This window comes from Phascolarctos cinereus, unplaced genomic scaffold, assembly GCF_003287225.1.
Source record: "Phascolarctos cinereus isolate Bilbo 61053 unplaced genomic scaffold, phaCin_HiC Scaffold_3;HRSCAF=262, whole genome shotgun sequence".
Taxonomy (NCBI): domain Eukaryota; kingdom Metazoa; phylum Chordata; class Mammalia; order Diprotodontia; family Phascolarctidae; genus Phascolarctos; species Phascolarctos cinereus.
Genome location: NW_027555736.1, coordinates 109,801,287 through 109,827,735, shown reverse-complemented (window position 1 = coordinate 109,827,735; position 26,449 = coordinate 109,801,287). Strand labels below are relative to the sequence as shown.

Sequence of the window (26,449 nt, the reverse complement as noted above, 5' to 3'; positions counted from 1 at the left end):
CTCTCCTCCCAGGGGAATGAGTACTCCCTCCCGGCTCTGACCCCTGGGCTTGATGAAGTCAAATCAAGTCTATCTGCCTCGGCAAACCCTGACCTGGGGAGCAACGTGTCGGGAACCCAGACGTACCCCGTGGTCACCGGTAAGCCACCCACCTCAGCAAGGGAGGGTAATGGGGAGGGGTGGATGGCGTCTGGTTCATAAGTCATAGTATTTTTGTTATAGCATCTGAATCTGGATGTAAGAGGGAATTCATCAGTAAGTGGCATTGAAGGGGGAGGGAGGGATTATAACAAAGATACTCATCTTGGATGGGTAGGGAAAGAAGTAAGAGAAATTTGCTTCCTTTCTGTGTTCTGGGGCCCCTGAGTGCTTCTGAACTAGCTGGAGGAGGAGGGAAGTAACTTAAGGTACTTGCTATTTGTGTGACCTTGGGTAAGTCACTCTCCTCTAGCCTTCAGTTTCTTCATCTATAAAACAAGGAGAATGGATTGGACGGTCTCTTACGTCCCTTTCAGCTCTACCGATCCATGACTCTATACCTAGGCCTGGTGCCGGGAGCCAATGCTGCTTATTCTCATTTCCAGATCACCCACCTCTCTCTTAGCTCCTCTTTCACAGTTACCATTTCACCCAACATGTAGTAGTGATGGAGCTTTGGCTGAGTCTACAGCAAATGTGGATGGGGGTGGGAATGTCCACCCTGGGGAGAGTGGATCCCAAAGGCATTTGGTACCCCATCCTCTGCCAGGTTTTAGGTGCTAACATAGTTCTCTGTAAACAGTATAGATATATTTTATATATAGATATATGTACATGGAGAGAGAGAGAACTTACTGTGGGCCGGCACTGTGCTAAGTGATTTGCAATTATTATTTCATTTGATCCAAACAGCAAACTTAGGAGGTAGGTGTGCTGTTATTATTATTTCCATTTTACGGATGAGCAAACTGAGGCAAACAGAGGTTAAGTGATTGCCCAGGGTCGCACAGCTAAATGTCTGAGGTTGGATTTGAATTCAGGTCTTCTTGACTCCAGGCCCAGCGCTCTATCCACTTCAACACCTAGCTCCCCAAGCACTTCACAAGTGTTTGTTGAATCAGTTCTGTGGCCCCTGCCCTATTTCTCCTTGTTGTGGTGGTACCTAGGCAGGGCAAGGGAACACGAACGACCATGACTGCAGAGGACTGGGGAGGGAGGCCAGGTACCACCAGCCTTCCAGTCCTTCTTCTGCCCAGCAGGACAGTCAGATGATCATCACATCCTCTCCTGGAGCCCTACATATCGCTATTGGCCAGGCTGTAGGCAAGGCAATTCTGGCATCAGCATGGGCAGGATGGGCTCCTTTCATATCTTATGGGCAACTGACTCCATGCTACAAACACTTGTTAATTATTGGCATGTGTAAGGCACCAGGCTTGGCATCAGAGATGTAAACATAGACAAGATGTAGAACCTATTTTCTGAAGTGGGACAAAAAGCAAGTACACAAGTAACTAACACACAGGAGTGTAAGATAGGTCAAAGCACAAATTCTGGCAAAAGGCGATGAAACATTTTGTAAAGAGACGTGTCATTTTCAGCTGGGGGTGCCATCAGGGAAAGCTTTCTGAAAGATGGAGGGGAAGGGCTTCATCAGAAAGCGAGGCCTGCAAGTCCATTTCTGTGCCTGGGAGACAGCTTGGACAATGGCGTGGATGTGGGAGAAGGTGAAACAAAAAATGGAGAGGGGCAAAAACATTGCAGAGAGTAGTTCACGTTGGGTAAAGCACGGAGTACAGGAAGGGAAGCAGGATAAGAAAAATCTGGAAATATGGGCTGGAATCACATAGCGGATAGCCTGGAATAGCAGAATCAGGGCTTTTTTTATATAGCACCTATTCTGTGCCAGGCATTGTGCTAAGTTCTTTACAAATACTATCTCAGTTGCTCCTCACAACAATCCTGGGAGATCGAGGCTATTATTACCCCATTTTACACTTGAGGAAACTGAGGCAGACAGCAGTTAAGTGACTTATTTGCCCAAGGTCACACAGCTAGTAAGTATCTGAGGCTGGATTTGAATTCAGATCTTCCTGACTCTAGGCCCAGGTCTATCTAATGTGCCACCCACCTGCCACACTTAGTAGACAATAGGGAATCAAATAAAGCTTTTGCGTAGAAGGGTTGCATGATCACAATGTCGCTTAGGGAGAGTCCTTGGGCAGGAATGTGAAGGATATACTGGATATATTGAAGAGCACGTAGCCTGAGGGAAGGAAGACCAGTCAAAAGACTATTTCAAGAGTCCAAGCAAGAAGACTAGATAAGTTGTAGTGGAAATGAAAGGAAGGATCAGATACAAATGATCGAGGATGAGGAAATAGAGTCAACAGGAGCGGGCTGATGATTGGATGTGAAGGAGAGAAAAGTCGAAGATGAGTCCAGTTCTGAGCCTTCCTGGATTAGAAGGATGGTAGAGCCAGTCACAGAGATAGCTGAGCTAAGGGCAAGGGCAAGATGAGTACTTCAATTCTGGACACATTGAGTCTGAGGTCAGGATATCCAAGTAAAGGTATGTAGCAGGCAGTTGAAAACAGAAGACTAGAGCTGTGGGAAGAAATGAAGGGTGAAGACAGAGACTGAAGAGTCATTTACATAGAGGTGAGAATTGAAGGCCTGGGAGTAGATGAAATCACCAGGGACAGAATGTGCAGAGAGAAGAGGGCCAAGGATAGAACCCTGGGAGGCCCTCTTGGGAAGGGGTGGGAGGAAGTAGCAATGAGGAAAGAGAAGGAACAAGCCAGAGAAGTAGGAGCTATGGTGGGGTGGGCTGAGTTGGGGGCAGTAGCAGGGTGGGCTGTGGCTGAGTGAAAGGCCCAGTTCTGCAGAAGCTCCTGGTTGCCCCGCAGAAGGTGCCTGGCACTGCAGAACAGTTTCCGGGCCAGGAAAGTGCCCAAGTGTGAGAGACACACATTGAGGTGTTATTAAAATTCACCTAATTATTCTGGAGACACTAAAGCCAATGTGCCGTTCATTGGGAGACAGGATGATTGAGAACGGCCGCGGTGGGGATTGGGAGACACTGAGGCGTTACCCGCCAAGCGAGGAATGGAGGCGGCATGGGGACCTGGCAGAGGGGCTGCAGGCGCTCTGCGTCACAGCCAGCAGCATCGGCAGGGGGCAGGCATCAGAGCCCCTGCTGAGTAGAGCAGGCCCCCAATCCTGGCCAAGAATAGTGGAAGTGGGGAGTGGAGGGGAGGGGGCATTGTTGATGGCTAAGATCCTGGGATGGAAGGATGTGCCTGCCCCGTAGCATAAGGGGCAGGGCTAGGTCTAGCCTTAGCCCGCTATCTAGGGAGTCTAAATAGCAGCTTTTCCTTGTCTTCCATCAGATGGTGATTAGGACCACTATTTTGCTGCCCTTCTGCTGGGCACAGAGGCAGTCATGCAGCTGAAGTTTTGGGGGCTAGAGCCTGTCAAAAGTCAGTAGGCCCAGGGGCGGCTCAAAGAACCTGACTCTTGAAAGCCAATTGTTAAGGAGGTGACAGAGTAGCCTAGGATAGAATGTGGCTTCTCCCAGAACAAATGTTCAGTCAAGTGCTTAGGAGCCTGACCTTAGAGTTTCCCTAGGCCAATCTGACCTGATGAAGCAGCTGGCAGAAGCAGCTGGCACAGACTGAGATATGGTATTGTAACTATCTCCAAACTGGAACTCCCCAAGGAGATGGCAGAGGAGAAGTTAGGAGGTCTTCCCTTTTCCTGACTGGGCCACCAAACCACCAAGGGACTGCCTGAGTCAGGGATGTGGCTCTGGGTTCAGGGGGCTCCCACTGCAGGAGAAGCACTTGGCTGATACAGAAAGTGCCTCCACCTTCCGTGGTTCTCCACCCCCACCCCTCCCACCCCCAATGGCCCTGGAACAGTCCCAGCTCAGCCTGGGAACATCTCCGGCTGATCCATCTGGATCCAAGTGTGAGAAAGTTCATTTCAGACCCAGCTTGACATTCCCAGGTGGCAAGTTAGCACTAACATCTCAATCTGTATGCGACATTTCAATCAAGCGAGAAGTAACAAAAGCAGAACCATTAACATTCGGAGCTGTTCACCAGTGGTAATGACGGGGAAACTCGCTCCGAAACTGGAAATTACCAAAAAGAGAGAAGTGGGGGTGGGGTGGGGAAGGAGAGAGCATGAGGAGGGGGCAGAGAAGGGGGATGATTTTTCTACACTTAGGCCAAGATCCAATGTTTGGATTAATGGCGCCATTACCCGAGAAAGGGCTGCAGATTACGCTCATTCTTAAAATGTTTTTGCTGGCAATTAAACGGCTGCAGTTATTGATCTTTGTTGATTTTATGTCCTCCTGATTTGCATAATCTATTAAAGATGAATGATTCATGATGTGTTTATTATGGGGACAAGCAGAGTCTGCTGGAGGTGCTGTCAAGGTGAGAACCTAGGTTCTGTTCAGGTCTTCACCGGCCATCTCAGAGCTTGCTCCCCTAAAGGTCTCTGGCCTGCCTGCCCCCCACCAATCTTCACCTCCTTGGGAATCTGTGGTTAGAGAGGGGAGCTAGGGATTGGGAGTATTGTGTCTTAGATAGAGTCCCTGCTTTCTTCCCATTTTTTTGTTAAGTGTGTTGCTGGGAGATGTCAAAGCTAGGCTCTGAGTATCTCTAGGGTTAAATAAGGTTAGGGTGAAAGGACCAAGGGGCACAAGCCAGGGGAGGAGGAGGAGGTCTGGGAAAGGTTCTTAGTGTCTTTACAAACCCTGATGAAAGATTCTTGAGAGTTTTGCTTTGTTGGAGAGAATTAAAGGCTTTGGGGGAGGGGAGAAGTAGAGAGGGAAAGGGGGGAGGGCAGGCCCTCCCAGGAACCAGCCAGCCAGGTGTATGCTAGAGATAATTTGGAAGCCTGCGTAGGGCCTAGACTTGTTACAGGGGACATCCTGCAGCCTTTCCTTCCTTGGAACACTTTGGGGACCAGCTCTAAGTAAAACGGCCCAGCAGGAAGCTCGGTGCAGTTAAGAGGGCTTGGTATGAGGAATATTCCTACTGCATCCTGGTAAGGAGGAGATTGATTTCAAACTTAACCAGCCACTTGATGCAGTTATTCCACAAGGACAGTGTTAAAAGAGGGAAGTCTTTGGAGAGAGAGAGAGAGAGAGAGAGAGAGAGAGAGAGAGAGAGAGAGAGAGAGTGTGTGTGTGTGTGTGTGTGTGTGGTGAAGAAGGAGAGGGACAGTGGCCTAGGACACACTGAATCAGTCGTCGTTAAGAATAACCAGAAGAGGCCCTGCTAGCCCCCCACCCTGCTTACATTCCCCCTTCTTTCTTTCCTTCCACTTCACTCTTTCCCCTGGCACCAAGAGATCAATTTTTCAGGGTGCTATTTGAAAGTTCTGCCGAGATTTTAATTTCCCTGCATCACAACTCCGCAAGCTGCCCAGTCGAGCTGGTTATTTAAATTTATCACCCGCTTTCCCTTCCGCTGCTGGGCTGCTCTAGCTCAGCCGTGCCTCTTCTCTCCAGGCCGCTGCTTGGGGCTGCTGGTCTGGAACCGAGCCCAGTCTTAGAAGTGATAAGGAGAAAGGGACCAGTAAGAGGAGAAACTTGGATGGGAGGGGGAACCAGCCCCCCACCCCTAAGCCAAGCTTTCTATAGCTGAGGGAAAGGCCAGCAAGCAGGTGATAGTATATTCAGGACCCAGTCAACTCCCCCAAAGTGGAATGCCCAGAGAGTTTCTGCACCAACCAGGAAACCCAGGAAGTAGCCAAAGTGTCCATGTATCAAGAGACATTTCAGTCTCCTGGGGGTAGGCGAGCACAGGTGCATTGGAGGTACCAAGGAAGAGAAAAGAAGGGAAAGGAAAAGATTCAGGGATTCATAGAATATCAGAGTCGAGAGGAATTTCAGAGATCATCTAATCAAAGGGTCTCATTTTTTTTTTTAATAAGGGATGGAAATTGAGGCTCAGAGTGGAAAACTGACTTGCCCTAGGTCTGCTAGTCTCTAGGAAACCATGAAGTCTAGGCAGAGAACTAGTCATAGGAAACAAGGTAACAGATACTAAGGGCCCAGCAATTGTCTGGCAGGGGAAGGTCCTTTCTTCCCCCACCGCAGTCCTAACTTATACAGTAGGTTCTGAGGCCAAGGGGTTGAGTGAACCCACCCTGCCTGAACACAATTATCTACTGACAGCTTGGCAGCCCTCCTTGCCTGCTGCCCCCTACCCCAACACCCTCTGCCCCTCCCACTGAAGCAACAGAGGAAGCCCAGCAAGCCTAGATACAAAATTCCACATACAATCCTGAGACAGTCCAAGGCACAGTCCCATGGCAGGTCAGGGGCAAGCCTAAACAGGGGCTTTCTGCTCCCACCAGGGTTCTTTCCACCCACCCTCGCACTGCCAGCCAATAATTTCAGTGTTTTTAATGCCCATTCTTCCCCTGGCTCCAAGCCCAGGGAGACTTAGGAATCCTCAGACTTGGTGTCTCTTCCCCTCTCCCCTAACTTAACCCCACTACGATCTTCATGTCTGCCATTCTCTAGGCCCCACCTCCAGTCCCTCCCAATGAATCCTGAGAGCCTCAAATCGTAAGGATTCTTTGTTTCCTGTTGTTAACACCCCCTCCCTTTATAAAGTAGTCACCTTCTCCTCTCTGGTTTTCCCCCACCTTCTACCCCCCAATAAAACAAACAACCTAACCCCCTTCTTTGGGAGGAGAGGGTAATAAAGGTTCTAAGGAGTGTAGAGGTCTCCTGCCCTAGCATGTGGGTTTAAAACCACTGACAGGGGAAAGGAATTTCTTCACAGAGATCACCAGTTCCCCCTCCTGCCTTGAGAAGAGAAGGACAGCCTGGTGGCCACAGGAACTTGGAAACAGGGAAAGTCCTCTTCAGCTCAGACCAAATTAGAGCGCATCATCCTAGCTCTTCAATGTTTCCTTCAGTGCCATGAAGGCTGTCCCAGCCAAGACATGGTGGCTAGGTCAAAGAGTCCAGAACAGGAGACTCACAATCCTCTGTGTATACCTGAGGAGTCCAGACCCCAGGCTTCAGACTTAAGTATAGGGGTATTTCCATAGCAGTAAGATATTGACAAATAGTATTTGTGCCCTGGACCTCCCTCCCTCTCATGGTTTCTCCTTCCTTTCCTCTTTCTGGTCTTCTTCCTTCCCTGAAAGAGGCAGCCCCGAGCAAGAGAGTGACCTATTGAGGAAGCAGTAGGGGAGTCAAAAACAGAGGCACCCACTTCAATCTAAGGCCTAGGGAATCAGCCCAAGTTTCACTAGAGCTATGTCCTCCACCTCACCTCCAACAGGATAGCTCCTCCTAACCTTAAATCCACCCTCATCCCCATCTCTGTCCTTATTACTCACCGTTATCATGCAATCCCACCTCCCACACTCTCCCAAACCCATATCTAATGCCAACCCAAACCCCAATCCTGATGGCAGGCCGATCTCCCCAGGGGTGTGCTGCATGGAGTACACTATGCTTGAGTGTTAGAGGTGGGGGGAGATATGAAATATGGTTAGGTGACATTGAATCTATCTTACTTTTCTTATTTCATAATCTTCCTCCTCCCTTCTTCTGAAGGAAGCCCTTGCCATTACCTCATGGTCTCACTGATTTACTCAGCTTAAAGCAAGGCTTCTGATCATTTTTTTTTTCTTGGTGTCATAAACCCCTTCGGCAGAATAGCAAAACCAATAGACCCCTTCTCAGAATAATGTTTTTCAAAAGAATAAAATAAAATACATCAGAGTCTAAAGGACACCAGGTTAAGAACTCCTAGTCTAAAGGAATGAAGCCGGTGTGACTTAGTGACAAATCTGAATCATAGAGTATTTTTAAAGAAATCGATTTCATCATCAAACTAGGCTAACAACATGTTTTCTAGTAGAGGGCCTCTGGGAGCATGTTTTAATGAATAGCTAGGTTTGTAGTTAGCATATTAGCTGTTTGCATGTAAACATAGCTTCTAAAGTGCTGGTGCTAGAAAAGTTTGTACCTTTAAATGTTTTAGACCTTGTCCCTGAGATCTTGTTTATCTCATTAATTTGGCCTCTCCATTAAGAAAGGGTTTGCTGAGCAAAGGGAAAGCCAATCAGCCTGGGCCTATCTGAATGATCACAACTTCCTCTTTAGTGGAGTCCAAATGAATGCTTTGTGGATCTTTTAGAGCCCTACTCTCAGAAGCTCAGAGATATTTTGGCAGGTTCTGCCACCCATTACTCTGGGAGATGGAAAAGCCAACAGCTTTTACACATGTACACACCCATTCTCCGTAGCTACTACCCTGACAGAGAAGAACCCCCTTCCTCTTCCACTCCCAAGGGGACAGGAAGGTGACCCCCCCCCAACCAAGGTAACCGAGGAAGCCTGTTCCCCACTCTAGCCTCTCAGCCCCATAGGAATCTGTCTATTTCTGTCCATTGGTGCAGCCAGAAGCTTCAGGACAAACAGCAGGAACACTCTTCTGGCCCTGAGCTTTGGGAATGAAACCCTCTGCTATTGTCACCTGGGAGAGGGCTTTGGAAGCCTTCAGACTGGAATCCTTTCCTCTTCTCTGGACTGGCAGCTGGGCTGGCAGGCAGGGAGGGAGGAAATCCTGGGGCTGGTCAGAGACGGACCTAATGCGCCGGCAGCTTAAGTGGCCGTTTTCCTTGGGATTAGGGTTTCACTTACACGGAGCGGCTGAAAAACACTCTGCTTTAGGAAGGATTAGAGCTGACAATTCAGTGCTCTCGGGGAGAAAATAAAGCCTGAGAGGAACTGGAAAACCTGGCGTATCAGGAGACTGTGTAAACAGGATTAGCCTCTGCCCACCCAGCATGAGGGGCTCCAGACTGCATAAGAATACCCCAGTACCCACCCCTGCCCTGAGTCCAGCCTCAGGCTGCAGTCCCCTTCATCAGTGCCAGAGCTGTCTGTAACCTTCTTTTGGGGAGCCACTTATTCCTTGCTCCTCAGCTCAATCTTGTTCCTGGCAGGGCTCAGAGTGGAAGGAATATTTACTAGGGCCTCCCATCACTTGGGCCTAAAGAGACCCTGTCACTTATGGTCGAGTCTAGAGCCCACTGGTGGTTAGAGAAAAGCTATTTGTAGAATTCTCCATCTCTAAAAGCAGAAGCAGCAACCCTCTTATTACCCATTGGCTGATGGCTTACTCAAGGCCAAGACCAAGCAGCCTGGTCACTGAGTCCTTTTCTGGGGACTGACCAAACCCTTAGGTCACTCTTCCCAGCTCTGCTTGCTGGTAAAGTTTCCTTAGGAACCAGCCCCACTAAACCCACAGAGAATTAGCCTTGAAAAGAACTAGTCATAGTGTGACTTCCCCCAGGGAATCAGTTACAATTATCCACAGGGTAGTGAGAAGTGGACCACAAAAAGCCATATCTATGTATTTCATAATAGCTTGCAACTAATAATAGTGATAACAACTTACAGTTTAACAAACATCTTTACAACAGCTGTATGAGGCAGGTAGTTTAACAGAGTTTAGCCTAGATGATCTCCACTGTCTTTCCTAGTTCTAAATACTGTAATAATTTGATTTTTACAGATGAGGAAACAGAGGCTCAGAGATGTTAGTGACTTGTCCAAGGTCCCACAAAGAGTTAATAGAAGAGCTAGGACTCTAGCCCAGGTCTTTCTGACTCCTAAGCCTTGTTATCTTTCTACTAGTGTTGTCTTTTTATACCAGTAGGTATTTTTTGAGCCCCAGAGGTATGTCCAGCACAGGACTAGGCACTAGGGATGGGATACAGAAGTAATAAAACACATGGTACAGTGATATAGCCTTCAGTGAGCTTATAACTGGAGGAGACCAAGGATTTAAAATGTCTAGAAAATTTGAAGAGGACAAGGAAAGAAGGGAGGTAGAAATTTAGGGGTGAAATGGAAGGGCATATAGTGCCTTTTATAATGTCCTCTATAAATGTAAATTGACTTGGTTATTTCAAGAACATGTGTATTATATGTATGTATACATGTATATATACATACATATAAATGCATAAATGCATATATATAGGTGTATTAATTTGGTAGTAAAATTGTCACTCAGTTTCCTTACCGGTATGATGAGGGACTTAGACAATAGTGATGGCTTTTGAGATCGGTGCCAGCTTTGACATTTTAGGACTCTGTTTTGTATGTATTATTTTAAAATATAGTTTATTCAGTTAAGTATAAATTTACTCATTGAATTTGCCTTTTAAATGTTTTTATTTATTTGTTTGCTTGCAAATGGATTACCCATAAGCTTTTTGAACTTTAGAAAATTAGACCATAGCTTTTTGGTTTTGAAAAGCAACACTAAAAGTTTTTGAAAAGTTTATGAGAAGCATGCTGAAAGCTCAATGAAAATGTTAACATTATGGTAATAGTTACCGTGTTTTCCTGACTTAGGTCTCCCTATATAATCATGCCAAGCTGATAGAAAATCCACTTATCATCAAAAAAATCAACTGAACAAAAAAAGCTTTTTAAAAATCCTTTAAATCTATTTGAATGTAACCAACTCATGGTACTTTATCTAAATGCCATTTTGGTGCTGTCATTGCATATTCTGATGCTTCATATTTCCATCTTCAACTCAATTAAATAACCATGTTCTAGGTGCTAAGGAAGGGACAAAGTTTAGATAAAACACAGACCCTGCCCTCATGGAGTTTGCAGTCTAGTGTGTGTTGGAGGAGGGGGGAGGGGGGATAAGATATATAGATCACTATAACATACAATTTATTATCAATTTGTGAACTTCTGAAAACTGAAGCCTAGATTGAGACTGCTCTCACCATATGTTCATTGATTTGGTCGGTCCTGAATTTTTCTATTTCCAGATATAGATTGATTTTTATCATATCTTTCAGAAGGTAGAGACATCTGAAGCCAGCAGAAAGCTAAAAAAGATAGACATTGTGTTAGGGCAAAGACCTTGCCACCACTATGTTGCAGAAGGTATGCGTTTGGCAAGATCCTCGATGATTGTCCTGGACCAAATATCCAAATGGAACCTCTTTTCTACAATATTTAAACAGACCTCTCTAAAACCACTGCTTGGGTATTAGCTTGTTTTGTAATCCAGTCAAATGCAGAATCAGGGCTATCTTCACTTACATGTTTGCCTTTGAATCTTGGATCCAGGAGATTTGCAGCAGTTGATTTGATCTGGACCATTTGATAAGGAATGCCTGACATAAGTGCACTGTCTGATGTGGATGCTGTGATTGCTGAAGGAATTGTCTTTAGAATCTTCAGGGAGTTCTGTATTTGAACTCAGAAGACATCCTCATCTAACATAGCACTCCTTACACTTCGGGGTACTTTAAGATCCTCAACTGTTAGTATTTCTTGAAGACTGTCTTTATTTTTCAGTAAAACTCTCAAAGGACATTACCACTCCACCCCATTGAGTTTTACACCAGTTTCCATGCCGCTAATTTATTCTTTGCATTCCACTTGCTGTTTCTTGAAGACAGAAATCCCAGTTTGAGTAACATTCACTCGCTTGATAATTCAACTTGACAGACATTTATTAAAAGCATACTCTATACATTGTCCTGCAAGTAACACGTGGATATTTCTCTGTTATGCACTCCCATGAGGTTTTCTGGTTGTTACCTGCATTTTCACTTGGCAAGAGTAACATGTCACCATTCCCTCCCTTTCATATTGTTCCCATTTCAGTGCTTCCATTAAAACACACACACACACACCCCTACCTGACTGAGGTGTGAGTACCACCTACTCTATGATTCCTTCTCCCCTCACATTTGTCCACCCAGGCATAAGCATTGTAAAGAGCAGGACTATGTTGATTCTTCCCGGCAGACATTCCAATACCTACTCACATGATGATCTTAGTAATTTACAGACCTTTTCCCAAGATGCTCTTTCTGTTATTGATGATGGCAGTTGCAGAAGAATAGACTCCTTTGACAAGAGTTGAATCAATGTATCTCTTGGCATCATCTATAAGAGAGGCCACTGACAGTTACACACAACTGCCTGCAATCTATGGTGACTTGAAAATACTGAATGGGCAGTTGAGACTGATGAGACCCTTCTGATGAGACCCATTCATTAACTGATTCCTATAGTCAAATATTTACTCTATACTTACTATGTGCAAAGTCTTGTGATATTAGGGGTAGCAACAGCCACCAGATCAAGTCCTGAGAAGAGTGATTTATACTTTATGCAATATGGTCCTTCTCACATACACCCGTGAAGAGTAGCTTACTGCTCCACAGGACACATCCACATGTAAGACTGTGCTTGCCCCTTCTAAAAGCATTTAGAAATCCATTTTTCATTTGATGGTAATGCATTTTATGGATTCACCAAATTTCATAGCAGGAAGGAAAGTCAGAATCAACTAGTCTATCCCCTCATTTTACAGGTGGAAAGCTGAGGCACAGAGAAGGTCTTGCGTCAAGTCGCACAGCAAGCTAATGGAAGAGCCACGAGCAGGACCCATATCTCTTGATTCTCAATTTAGGGTCTTTCTGCTTTGCTGCACTATATTTGCAAATCATGATATTTTTTCCTATCAGAGTAATTTGCAGTGTGGGAAAAGTTTCCATATGTTAGAAATTGGTCTTGCAATTTTGCAGAGAGAGAGAATAGTAGCTTAGTGACCAGCTTTCTTATAAACTCTAGGCTCCCTACATTCAGCATGTACATGTTGATTAATGGTATCCCTCAAGTATTAACTATAAGCAGCTTTCCAGCCCTGCTGGCCTCACTGGTAAGGTTGGGTAGATGATTTTGCTCAAAACAACAGATTACTAAGAACTGCATTACAATTTATGTAGGTTGAGGAAATATGCTAATGCAGTTGAAATACAATTTCGTAGGAGTTCAGATAAATTTAAACTCTTACAATCTATGTTTCTTAATGGAGTATGCCTTTTCTTAGCCCCTTTGTATCTAAAGGTCACAGGGCTGGAAGGAACCAGGTTCCAATTTCTAACTCCAAAAATCTTTAAACCAATCTTTACTCCTCTCTGTCCCAAAGCCTTTTAGACAAGCAGAATAATATGCTTCTTGTTTCTAACATCCGCAGGAATAAGTGGAAGCTACTTTCAGGATCGTAGGATTTAAAACAAGAAGAGACTTTAGAGATTGTCTAGTCATAGAATCACAGAATAAAGAATCTAGAGTCCAGAAGGGATGGCAAAGCATCCTCATTATAACATCCTGACCAATCACCATCCAACCTTTGATCTAAAACCATCCATTAGGGAGTGCCCACTACCTCCTAAGGCAGCTTATTCCACTTTGTTGTAAGGGAAATTTTCCCTTACAACAAAGCAGCCTTCTCCCCTTCCAACTTTTGCCCATTTATTGTTTCCTGTGTGTTCTCTGGAGCCAAATGGAATAAATCTATTCTGTCTTCCATATGATAGCCTTACATATACTTGAAGACCACCAACATGTCACCTCCTGAGTGTCTTTTTTTCCAGGCTAAACATCTCTGGTTTCAAATGATACCTTTGCCAGTGTGGGCAGGGGTCAAGGGACTAACATACCCCTTTGCTAATTCAGGCACACTAGTCATGCAATGGGCTGATAAGCAAAGTTATAAAGGTAACTGAGATTTAAACCCAGGCTCTGTGCCAATATTCTTTCTATTATAGCACAAGGCCTCTTAGTTGGTTAACAGGTATTTACTGTGCAAGTTCGATTACATCATTTTATAGATGAGGAAACCGAGGCTAAGAGAGGTTAAGTGACTTATACAGTGTCACACAGTTTCTGAATTGGGATCTTAACTTGGGTCTACCTAACTCCAGGTCCAGGCCTCTATCTACTGTACTACCTAATTCAAATGTATACATACTTAATAATTTACAAAGTATTTTCCTCACAGAATGAGGTTTTCTCTTTTTACAAATGAGGAAACTGAGGCTCAGAAACATCAAGTGATTTGTGTGAGGCCATATCTGGCATCACTGGCAGAGCGGTTGCTCTTTCTGCTACATAACACTTTGTCCTTATGACTGGAAAATGTCCTCCAATTTCTAGATTAAAATTCAACAGAAGGAAAGCTACTAGAAAAGTAAACATTAGTATCTTCTGTAGGTCAAAAGACATCTGACTCATGCATTTAATTAATTTAATTCAATAAATATCTATTAATCACCTGGATAATAGGGAGATACACAACATAGATAAGACCGGGTCTCTGCCCTACTGTCCATTACAGTCTTAGACATATGAACATGTAACTATAAAGCAAATAACAAAAGAGAGGTGCAAACAGAATGCTTTGCAAGGTCTAAGGAGGGAAGGATTGTAGGTTTTACAGGTTAGGATTTCAATAGGTAGGATTTCAGTAGGGGGAGAGGTTGAGAGGGTAATAGGAAAAAGTGTGAGCAAATGCATAAAAATGGGAAAACAGTGACTGGCAAATAGAAAGCATTTAATATTTGCTCATTGGTTGATAGAATGTAAGCTACTTATGGGCAGGGATTGTCTTGCTTTTTGTATTGGTATATCTGGTGCCTAACAGTGCCTGGCATGTAGCAAATGTTTAAGAAATGACCATTCTTTTATTCATTCATTCAAAATATAGAACATGTGCTTGGGACAGCAAGTAATCTGGTTTGTCTGAACTGCATAGTACATGGAGGGGTGGTAATATGAATAAAGTTGGCACTAAACTGTGGAAAGTCTGGGATCCCAGGCAAAGAAATTTGATCATTATATGGCAGCCAACAGAAAGGCATTAAGGAGTTTTGAGTAAAAGAAATATACATAAAGAGGATGAGGCTGGGGGTAGCGTAGTTATTGCAATAGTCCAGGTGGGTGACAGTGAAAGCTTATACTAAGATGGTGGCAGTGGAATTAGAGAAAAGAAGATGCATATGAGAGTTATTGCAACAGAAGAATTGATGGGACTTGGCAATTCTTCGGACGTGAGAGATGAGGGAAATGGAAAAGCCAAGTGTTACCCCAACACTGTATGGGAGCCTGGGAAAATGGTGGCAGCACTGACAGAAACAGGGAAGCCAGAGAGAGAAACAGGATTAAGACACAAACAATCAGCTCAGTTTTAGACATGTTGGGTTTGAGGTGTTGATGAGAAATCCCATCGGAAGCGTCCTACAGGCAGCCGAAAACATGGGAAGAGAACTCAGGGCCAGAGATGTTGATTTGGTAGTCACCTGGTGTTAACTGAAGCTGTGGAAGAGATGACCAAGAGAGACACTGTAGAGGCAGCAAGATCCAAGGTAAAGAAATGGTGGAGGGGTGGTTAGAAAAGTAGGAGGAGAAGCAGGGGACAGTGATGTCCCTGAAACCAAGGGAAGAGCGAGCACCCAGAATGAGGGGCTGTCAACAGCACTAAAGGCTGTCAACAGATTGAGAAGAATGAGGACAAGAAAGGCCACTGGATTTAATGATCATGAATTTTCTGATGTCTTCAGGAGAGTGGTTTCAGTCAAAGATAGGGACTGAGTCAACAGCATTATTCCAGACTGCTGCTTTTCCTTTTATAAGAATTTACAGGAATACTGAATATGCAAATACTGAAACAACTTTGCACAAAAATCTTTCTCCTGCATATTTTAAAAATAATTTTTCTAAAGATCATGTGTCAATAAATGCATTTTTAGAAATTTATTTCTAAATTATATCTAAAAATTAGAAACTTATTTCTAAGAATTATATCATATACCATTATTTCTAAGAATTATACCATAGATTTTTGTATTAGTATTTTCTTAAATATATTATTCATCATTCTAAAATAGGCAAAATTTACAATTTAATTTTGGGAGGAAGGGAGAATATTTGTCCCTGAAATTCCAACCCACTTTTTTTGGCCTTTACATTTAGCACAGACATAACAATGAGAGAATAATTAAATGTTAAATTGTGTGGTACTGATTACCAGCACAATTAATCAACAGGTATTTATTGAGCACCTGCTATGTGCTTATTACTACAGAGAATAAAGAAAAAGAAGACATAGTCCCTGCCCTCAGGGAGCTTGCAGAGTACTTGAAGAGGACAAACTATTAAGTACTAAATTGTGTAGGGCAGAATTTATATCCTCAGAAAAGATATCAATGAGAGCTGGAGAAGTTTAGGAAAGCTTCAAGAAAGAGTCAAAACCTTAAGCCGAGCCTTGAAGGATGGAAAGGATTTAAGTAGCCAGTGAAAGAAGGGAGCACTTTCACACCAGGCATAGGAAATAACACAAATAAAGGTGTAGGTGTGAAGAAGAACATGGCTCATATATGGAGACAATAAGGACATCAGCCTAATTAAACTAGAGGGAGTACTGCTAGAGAGTAGTAGAAGGATAGTAATGGAGAGGATATAGGACCAAACTGTGGAGGCCCTTAGAATGTCAGGCAGGGTTTAGATTTGATATGATAGGAAATAAAGAACCTGTCCTTGAAGATTCTTGAGAAAGGTTGTGATGTGACAAAAATAGTCATTAAGGACTTTTAATTTGATAGGGGTATACAGAACAGTTGAGGACTTTTCTGGAGTCAGGGAGCTCATTTGGAAGGTTGGTAAAGGAATCTAGATATTAGGTAATCTGAAGGTCACAACTTGGAATGGCAGCAGTGGAAGTGAAAATGAAGGCTTTAATTTAAAAGGCATCAAAAGAAGAAATGACCGGATTTATTGATTAGATGTGGGAGGCAGGGTATGAATGAAGAGGCAGAGATGGCTCCAGAGCTTCAAATCAGAAAAAAGGGAAGACGGTGGTACCATAGACAAAAAGAGGAAAGTTGGGGAGCATGGAGGTGAATTGTTTTGTAAAGAAAGACAAGTTTTAAACATGTTGAGTTAAAGGTGCCAGCAAAATGTTTAAAAATATTTTTACTAGTCCTGTGATTTCATCAGTATCAGGAGCTACTATTTCTGATGGAGACTGTCACCAGCTCCACAATTTAGTCTTATATAGTTGCCAGGGGACACTAAGAGGGTAAGAGGTTAAGTGACTTGTTCAGGATCACACAACCAATATGTATCAAGGGTAGGACCTGAACCTAGATCTTCTGAGGTGAGGTAGTGTTGTGTAGTAGATAGTATTTGAAGGCAGAAGAACCTGTGTTCAAATCACACCTCAAATATCAACATACGTTGGTGGGCCATATGACCCTGGGCAAATTGCTTAATCTTTCTATGCCTCAGTTTCTTCATCTGTAAAGTGAAGGGTGGACTCAATGGTTTCCAAGGTCCCTTCCTTTGACACTGTTGACTGAGTCAACTGTATCAAATGCTTCAATGGGATTGAGGAGAATGAGGAGTTAGAAAAGGCCATTAGGTTTGGTCATTGATGACCTTCGGGAAAAGTTTCAGTGGAGTGGTGAAGTCAGAAGACTGATTACAGAAGGTAGAGAGAAAGGGTAGACTGAAAAAGAGAAGGTGCCAATGGAAAGAGACAAGTTAAAGATGGTAAAGGAGGGGTAATCTAGAAAGTCTTGGGGAAGCTGGGAGGGCATGAAGTCCAGGTCTTTCCCCAGGGCATAGTATAGGATTTAGAGAAGAGAAGGAACACAACTTCTCTGAAGACAGGGAGGAAGGAAAAAGATGAAGAGGCAGACATATAAAGTGGAGGTGAGGGCTGATGAAGGCCAACATCTTCTTAGTGAAATAGAAGGTAAAGTCATCCTCTTCAAAGAGTCACCAATATAAGGGAGGTGTCAGGGCAGTTTCTCCAATTCATATTGTATGTTTAAGTTCATAATTCATCTTCATTCAATTTGTGTAACTATCTGATCACATAATTTTCCAAAGAAACACACCCTTTGTCTATATAATCGACCCTGGGGTTCCCTGTGAAGTGTGAGTTGAAAGCTGGACAGTATAAATCCATAATGAACCAGGTTTGCCTTGTTCTAACAGCCTTTAACAGGGCTTTGCTTCCTGGGATCAGGAGCAGAGAAAGCTCCTAGGAGCATCTTCTAATTCATTTAAATGTGACACAAACAGCAAAACATCTCCCTGTTCTGCCTCAACCTGACAGCCCCAGGCACTTGCCATGGAGAAACCAGGCAATGTCCTTAGTGAGGTTATGTCCTTCAGGACTCAGGAAGAGATATGGTGGGAAAGGTCAGTATCAGGATGGAAGTGTGAAGGGAGTTGTGTTCCCTAGAACCTTAGAAGGTGTTGGAGGGACTAAAATTGGGAGGTCCAAAGGAAGAAGGGTTGGGTGTGGCGGTGAGAAGGTTGTGATGTTACCAGAGGGACTACTTACTGGAAAGCAGTGGAGGGACCAGGAAATCAAGTCAAGAGGCATTGGTTAAGTGCTTATTATGGGGATTTTTAAAAAGGCAAACTCATTCCCTGGCCTAAAGAAGCTCACATTGTAATGGGGGAAACAACATACAAATATTGGAGTTAATTACATATATATATAAGTCCCCTTTTCCAACCCTGTATCCTGTGTTCTCTCTGCTGCCCCCTAAGAAAACATGGTAGCCAAACACACAAAAGATACATACATACACAAATACACTCTCACACATGCAGATGTACTGCTATTCCTACATGATCATGTGGCAGTTTCTTTTTCATAGAGTGACCTGGTTCGAGTACCAGCCCCTCACCCCCGTGCCTTGTCTCTTTTCAGGTCGTGACATGGCGAGTACCACCCTGCCCGGTTATCCCCCCCATGTTCCCCCCACTGGCCAGGGAAGCTACCCCACTTCTACCCTGGCAGGAATGGTGCCTGGTAGGTGATAAAAAGCCACAGTCAAGGGCTGGGGAGAAGGGGAGGGGTCATGCCTGGGGAAACTAAATCATAGGTGTTCTGTGAGTACAGATTCTCTTTCCTAACATCCACCTTCAGTCATATGACTTCTTTCCCTGCTATCCCCAAAGGGTGATCTCTTTCTGTGTTTTCCTTCTCTTCCTCTCCCCAGTGTAGGCTGGATGGAGCCCAGGTCTGGGAAAACCCCTGGAATATGATTGCAGGGATACATATCTGCCCCCACCACCACTGGAGTCACCTCTCCTGTCACCTCAACCTTAGTCTACTCCCCCCATCAGTGCCCAGAGGCCACCCCAGGTCCTGGCCAGCTAGCTGACTATATATACCCAGAGCATAGGACCAGGCCAAGCTGAGGTGGCTTGGAAAAGCCTACCCTGGTTTCCATGGAAACCTGGAGTCAAGCACCATTTCTAGACAAATGTCAGTCACCTAGACAAAGCCACCCTGGCTAACACCAGCCCCCAGAGGGGAGGCTAGGAAGGACAGTGCAGAGCAGCACTTCCTTCCCTCGATCTGGCAGGAGACAACCTCCAAGAAGGCAGACCTAGAATTCATGATATGGCCTGGGTCAGAGGAGCTCTAGTTCTAGGGAGACAAGCCAGAAATAAAACCACCTTCTCCTAGAGACGCCCTATGCCCCAGTACAGGAGGCGTCACCTGATGTTTATATATTAACTCTCCCCTCTCTCTGAAAGAGGCAAGGTTGGTTTGCAGCATCTCAGAGGAAAGTAGGTGGGGTGCAGAAGGTGATTTCCCTAGGTTATAACTTTGCCCCTACTTTCCCATGACTCAAGGATGGAGCACTGGAAAATGAGTTGGCTTTCCCAGTTAGTGCAACCCATCCCCTCTATGGAAATCCTTTTACCAAAATGAATGTGGGACTAGGTCCCCTTTCCCACACCCTTGCCCTTTGGTGATCCTACAGATTTTGGTGATTCAGAGGGGCATATCTGTAGTGTTATTTGTCTGTCCCAGGCCACACCTTGTAGACACACGAGGGTACCAAGGGAGTTGGGGGCAGTGGGTGTGGAGATGAGGAAACTGGTGGGAGATAAAGCGAGGAACCTCAAGGGAGACGAGGTGAGATGAGTGGGGGATGGTATGAGGATGGTAGAAGGTAGGAAGTGGAGACCCCCTAGGAGAAGGGGAGCAGGCAGACAAGGGGTAAGAGAGGGTAGGGGGTAAAGTGAGTCAGTGGGAGGGAGTTAGGGAGAGGGGGGATAGAAGTGAGGGAGGGTGAAGGGAGGTGGGGGTGGGAGGCAGGGGAGCCGCAGTGGCAAGAGGGGAGTCGTTAAACAGAATCCAGTGCTGATGAGGAAATTACACTTGTTTCATTAGCGATCGGGGAAGGAGATAGCTCAGTTCCTCTTGGTCACAGTTGAGCTCAGAAGCTCATTATCCTGCTGCACGCATGCTTTCCCTCCTCGTCAATAAACAGGCTTTCCAGTGGCTGCATCCCCCCTCCACCCCCACCCCCCCCCAAGCTCCCTCTCTGAGAGGGGCTCCTTCTCCTCTACTTAACCTGTGCTGCGGGATCAGTGTAAACAGTCTGGGGTCATCACACAGGAGAAAGGGTGAGAGAAAAACTCAGAGGCCTGGCCTTTCTGAGAGGAGAGAGAGAGGGAGGAGGCAGGGGGGACAGCCAGTGCCAATTCCAGGGCGTCATCCCACCCCTACCCCTAAGCCTTCGGAGAGCTTGCCCTTCTCTTCAGAGCTCCTGAAGGCCCTAAGCATTGGTCTTCCTTCCCTCCTTAGACCAAAGCAGTGTCCATCTTCTTCCTGTCTTGTACTCCATGATATCTCTCTTCTCCAGTCCCCTGTAGTCCTAGAGAACTAACCTCAACCATACTGCAGTGGGCTGCACCCACATCGTGATTTCCTCTGGGCATGACAATGGATAAGAAGCAGTTACTGGGCTTTTTCTGTGTCCATGGGCATGGAATACTGCTAGCCCCCCTCTCCCCCATTCCAGTCATTCTCAATAGCACCAATTGTAGGAAAATGGGTCTCTTGCCCTCTGGTCCATTCTTGGCAGTACAATCTAGAAGTTTAGGTTCGACGGATGGCTCAAGCCCTTCAGCTTGGTTTGGCACATCGAGGATATCAGGTCCTCCTGTTGATTCCCACCAGGCAGTGCCATCTCCCCAGAAACAAGAGCAGCAGATAGCCCAGGCTTCCCAGCTTGTAAAGGGACTTATCATCAGAAAAGGAGGAGAGCAAAGCAGAGCCTTGCTGAGTAGGCATGCACTCATCCACCCAGCAGTCTTTGGATATGCTCTTGGCATCCAGACACCTCTGTCCTGAGGGCCGGGGGACCAAACCAGTTTCCTTACTCCATTCAACAAGGTTCCCTTGTCTACTCCTCCAAGCCATCATCTATCTATCTATCTGTCTGAGTCAAGACAGGCCTGAGTATCAGGGGAGAAGGCTTTTTGACTTCAGGACACTCAACTGCCCGTTCCTATGATGATAACAACGATGCTGTCGTTCAAAGTGTCTGCATCCCTAGGACTCACCCCACTCCTGTCTCCTCTCCCTTCCCTGCAGGAAGCGAGTTCTCAGGCAATCCCTACAGCCACCCTCAGTACACAACCTACAATGAGGCCTGGAGATTCAGCAACCCGGCCTTACTAAGTGAGTACGGCCACCAAAATGTCTTGTCTGTCTGCTCACCAGCCACCGTTCCAGATTTTGAGCCCCACTCATGTCAGCAATGGGGGGATAGGGGTAGGGGTGGGGAGAGGTTAGCTCAGACTGGAGACTCAAACCAGACTCCTCCTTCATAGAGATCGGTTCCCCTCCTTCCCTCCTCCTGTCCCAGATGGGCTCGGGCAGGGCAAGCAAACCTAAGTAAGTACAAATGGAGGTTTCAACAAATGGTGATGGTCCTTGTGCGTCTGGTGGGCCCAAAGGATTCGATTCTCCCGATTTATCGCTGTTTGAAGGCCAAAGTGCCAAGGTCCCCCGAGCCGGCCATTTCGGCCTTCCTTGCCCCCCCCCCACGTCACCGCCCTGGGGGTTTTCGGTTTGAGTTACTTTTCCTTTTTGTTCTCCTGTTTGTCCTCTCACCCAGCCCATTCTTCTCCTGTGTTAACTTCCAGGTTCCCCTTATTATTATAGTGCCACCCCCCGGGGCTCCGCCCCTGCCGCTGCTGCCGCTGCCTATGACCGCCACTAGTTACCGCGGAGACCACATCAAGCTTCAGGCCGACAGCTTTGGCCTGCACATTGTCCCCGTCTGAAGCCCGCCCGCCTGCTCGCCCGCTCGCTCGCCGCTGGCCTCTCTCCCGCCGCTGGCCTCTCTCCCGCCGCCACGCACGGAGGGAGGGAGGATCCACGCCACGCCATGCGACGGGACGGGACGCTACGCCTCCCAGTTGGCCCCTGTCCTCCCTATTTTCCTTTTTCCCTGCCCCGCAGTCTTACTTTAAATCCGGGACCCGTTGAGACGGGACGGGCTGAGTCTCGAGAGGAATCCACAGACCCAGCCTTTTGCCCCTCTCTGGCCTCTGCCTCGCCGCCCTCCGTAGTCTCCTGCAGGTCCGCCGGGAGGGAGGCGTAGGGATGTGCCCTGACCTGGTCTGGCACCCGCCTCCTCCCCTCCCGGTGCGCCTCCTCGGACCGGGGCAGGGTCTTGTGGCGGTAGCCGGGGTGTAGCACGCCCAACCTATAATGGGTCTGCTCTCCTGGGCCGGAGCCAAGTCGGGCGGGCTGGACTGTAAGAGCAGGGACAGCTATCACGCCCCCCTCCCCAATCGACCGGGTCAGGCCCGCTCTGTCCGCCCCTCCCCATCCCGCAGCCTGCGGAACCAGAAGGAGAAAGAGCGACATGGTGTTAAGCCTCTTTGCTGTGAAGGCTTGGGGAAAGAAAATCCTGAACAAAAAAGTTATAAACTAAAGGAAAGAACTACCCACTCGACCCCTAGTGCGCTGGGCTCTCTTCCCCCACCCCCACCCCCAGCCCAGGACGTAAGGGGGATTGTGATAGAGAACGTCTGTGGGGCCGGAGTCCTGCGAGACAGTGTCTCTGCTGATGGGACACAGGGCAAATGGCCCTTCCAGCTAACCGGACTTAGTCTGGTTCTTTCCTCTTTCCACCGAAACCGCCGCACCCTACGCCATCACCACTGCCCCTATTGCTGTTTGGAGCTATTTCCCGCCCCAGCCCCCATGGGCTTCCCGGAACCTTGGGACACACTTAACCCTGCATCTCAGTCTCCTCCCCACTCCATCTCAGCCTTTGCAATCGTGTTCAATCTCAGTTGGGCTGGGTCACCCTAGAGCAATGGGTCCCAGTCCCCGTCCTAGAGCTGGTCCCAGCCCTGATTCTGGACGCAGTCCCTCAGTCTGGGGCTGGCCAGGTGGAACAGCCCTAGACCAGCGTGGTCCGCTCCTCCTCCCCCCAAGGAGCCAAGCCAGGGGATTTGGGGTCCAAGTCGGGTAAGCATAGGGCAGTGTCTGAGTTCTCGCTGTCCGAGATAGGCTTGGGACCTATCTTGGGACCTAGCAGGACCGCCACTAGTCTTATCAGCGAGAACTGGGCAGGGACCTCAAATTCTACAATTATTTAATATTATGGTATTTGCAAAAAGAAAAAGCCTATAGCTGCTGCTTTATAGAAAGACGGTGTGTGTTGTGTGAAGGCGAATCCTCGTGTATATAAACCCTTCCAATGCCCCTCCCGGCCTGGGCCATCCTGTATCGTAGTGACTAAAGCCACCCGCTGCCCGCCTGTAGATAAGCCCTGCTGTCTGTGCTGTAAGAGTCGCCGCTCACTTTGGGGGGGAGGGGGGAGGAGGGAGGACATGGGGGGAGGGGGTACACAAGATACATACCCAATAAAGCACAGCACGTGGGGGAGGGGTGCAGGGCAGAGGGGGGATTTTTTTTATGTTGCAAAAGAAAGGTTTGAAAGAAAAATCACTATGCAAAATGACTCCTGTGGACTCCTCTACTGTGGTTGTTCCCTTTTAAACCATCTCTCTCGGTACCGTGCTTCCGGCCCCGTTTCCCTTTCTGTGTCTCTTTCCTCTAATACTGGCTTCTCCCTCAGCATCTCCTCCTACCAGGCCTGATTTATCATCCTTGAGCTCTCAGTCCTGCCTGGCCCCAGATCTGCACCCTCCTGTCCTGGGAAACTGATGGTTTGAGCAGCCCCTCGTGCCAGTAGCTGTCTTATAGTCTCTTTTTTCTCCCTCTACTCTTCTTCCCCTCCTCTTCCTCTCTCCCTTCCTCTCTGCTCTCCTCTCCATTCCCTTTTCCCCTTCTCTCTCTCCACTCTGCGTCTTTTCTTTCCCCTCTTTTCCTTTCCTACCTATCCTCTTTTTTCCTCTGGTCCCCTCCCCAGAGCGGCTGTGCCTGCATGTTTCCTCACCTGTGGATAGTGACGACTCGAAATAACAGAAACAAAGTCAATAAAAAGTGAAAAAAAAATTTTTTTTAATGGAAGAGTCCGGAGCCCGAGCCCCAGGGAGGCTCCCTCCTGCCTAACCCACCTGGCCGGTCTCTGAACTTCCTCCCAGAACTTTACCGAGAAAAGTGAGAAAACACAATGGTTTTACTGAACTGTCGGCGCCTCGGGGCGAACCCTGCCCTGACCCAAGCCGGAACAACTGACTGACAGGGCAGGGACCTGAGCCTGGGAGACTCTGAAAGTCACCCTCAGCCTAGGTCTGACCCTTAGCCTCCCTCAGCCTTCCCCAGCTTCCTCCAGCCTCCCTCAGCCTTCCCCAGCTTCCTTCAGCCTCCCTCAGCGCCGGTTCTGTTTCATTCCTTTTGTGCACATGAGAAATAAATAAATAAATAATTAATAAATAAATAAATAAATGAATAAATAATAAATGAAATTTTGTATGTCACTCCCAAAGACTCCTGGCTTCTTTCTCCCAGACTAGAGGGCCTTTATTGATTCCCTTCATTGACATCCTCTACTAGACTCCCCCACTAGCCCTCTCCCACTGCCCCCTTTATTCATTAAGCCCCTCATTAACCACCATACCTCTCCCACTGATCCCACCTATCACATTCTCATTGATTCCTTCCCCTTACTGGCCTCTCCTACCTCTATCTTCCACAAACCTCCATCACTGCCCTTTCCCACCTCCCCTACCCCCACCTCCCGAAATTCTCCAATCCCTCTCATTCTGATTCAGATACAGAATTAGATCAGAACAGGCAGGTGGGCCAAATGTAGAGTTGATGGCCTAACCCACCCTCCCACCACTTCACTAGAGATGGAGTTTCCGTTTTGGAGCAGCCAGTCAATCAGCAGTTGGGTTGGTAAGGGCTTCAAACTCCCCCCTTCCTCCCCTCCTGGAATTAGGTATTTAGGTGGAAAGAGCAGCTTCTGTCTGTGAAGGTGGAACCACTAAACTGGTCTCTGGGTTTAAGGGGAGGTGGATTTAAATCGGTAATTCTCAGATGGATATGGGAAAAGGGAGATGAGGAAGCAGATCTTGAGGCCACTGGACTAAGTGTAAGTCTGAGCAGCACTTGCTGGGTAGTAGAGCTGTTAGGCCTTCTCTTTCTTCCATGCGGAATGAGGGCTGACAGATGTGGGCATCCACCCAGTGATGGTGGGTGGAGACAGAAAACGAGACAGTTCACACATGAGGGAAATGTTTTTTCCTTTTATCTCCCAGTTTTCTAGAGGTTCCTGGTGTAAGACCAGATGGGCCTGATAGCCCAAAGCTCCAAGCTCAAGTTCTAAGTGTCTGGGGACACTAACACAGAGAATAATGGTCATGCTAAGACCCTATGGATCCAACCACTGTGCTGTGTGTCTGCTTCTTCCCAGTGGACCAGGTACTATCTTTCAAGGCTGTGGGAGGCCAGGGCAATTAGCCACTGGAGGAAAATAGAATAGAAGTAGACAACCCTGTGTGCCAAGGCCTGTGCTCCCCACACAGGAAAGGGAGAGAGACAGAAGGAAAGGTAATACACCTGGATCCTTTCCCCCTTAAATGATAAGAATCTCATGATGAGAAAAGAATTTAGGACACTAGGCTGGGTGCTCACACTCAATTCTAAATGAGCTGCACAGATGGTAGATGCTAAAGGAGCATAGGTTGGTGAAAAGAGAACTGAATTTGAAGATCTGGGTTTGAACTCCTGCTGTGCTATCCACTGCCCCTTTGACCTTGGTCAATCAATCCACAAGCATTTATTAATTTCCTACTATGTACCAGATACTGTGCTAGGCACTAGGGATAAAAATACCACCCTAGTTGGAGTCCTCATTGCTTTGAACATAAACTACAGTTGTCTCCTAACCAGTTTTCCTGCCTCTAATCTCTTCCTCCTCTAATAGATCCTTTTAAAAAAAAATCTAAATAATCAGGCCTCAGTTCTTTAGTCCTCCTTCAATTTCCACATCAGTTACCTGCCCCCAAATCTTCCCTCTTAGACCCTGTTATAATCCATAACTGCTCCATTTCCAAGGTTCTGAATTTGCAGATTCCCAACTCTGACCACTCTCTCCTGTCCTTCCACCTCTCCTATTCTCTCACTCCTTGTTCTTTGTTTTTATCAGCTCCTTAGCCCCTCAGGGATCCTTCCCTTTTCTTTTGGTCTATCCCACCTACTCTGGTTTCTTATCCCTCCACACCCAACCTGAACCCCAAGATCAGTCATTTTGTTAATGTTTCACTGCTACTGTAGGCTACCTAAAGGGGCACACTTAATCTTGGAAAATAGGATCCCAGATTTAGAGGTGAAAA

General features: G+C 46.6%; 1 protein-coding gene across 1 annotated transcript in view; it reads left to right on the top strand.

The window, feature by feature from the left end:
• The window catches only part of PAX2 (paired box 2), a 102,889-nt gene extending 79,393 nt beyond the window's left edge, over positions 1 to 23,496 (top strand). The window contains exons 9-12 of the mRNA XM_078151618.1: positions 13 to 139; positions 18,591 to 18,692; positions 21,279 to 21,365; positions 21,852 to 23,496. Coding sequence (XP_078007744.1) covers positions 13 to 139; positions 18,591 to 18,692; positions 21,279 to 21,365; positions 21,852 to 21,973 — 438 coding nt within the window. The 3' untranslated portion in view covers positions 21,974 to 23,496. The remainder of the gene's footprint in view (positions 1 to 12; positions 140 to 18,590; positions 18,693 to 21,278; positions 21,366 to 21,851) is intronic.
• The last annotated feature ends 2,953 nt before the right edge of the window (positions 23,497 to 26,449 follow it).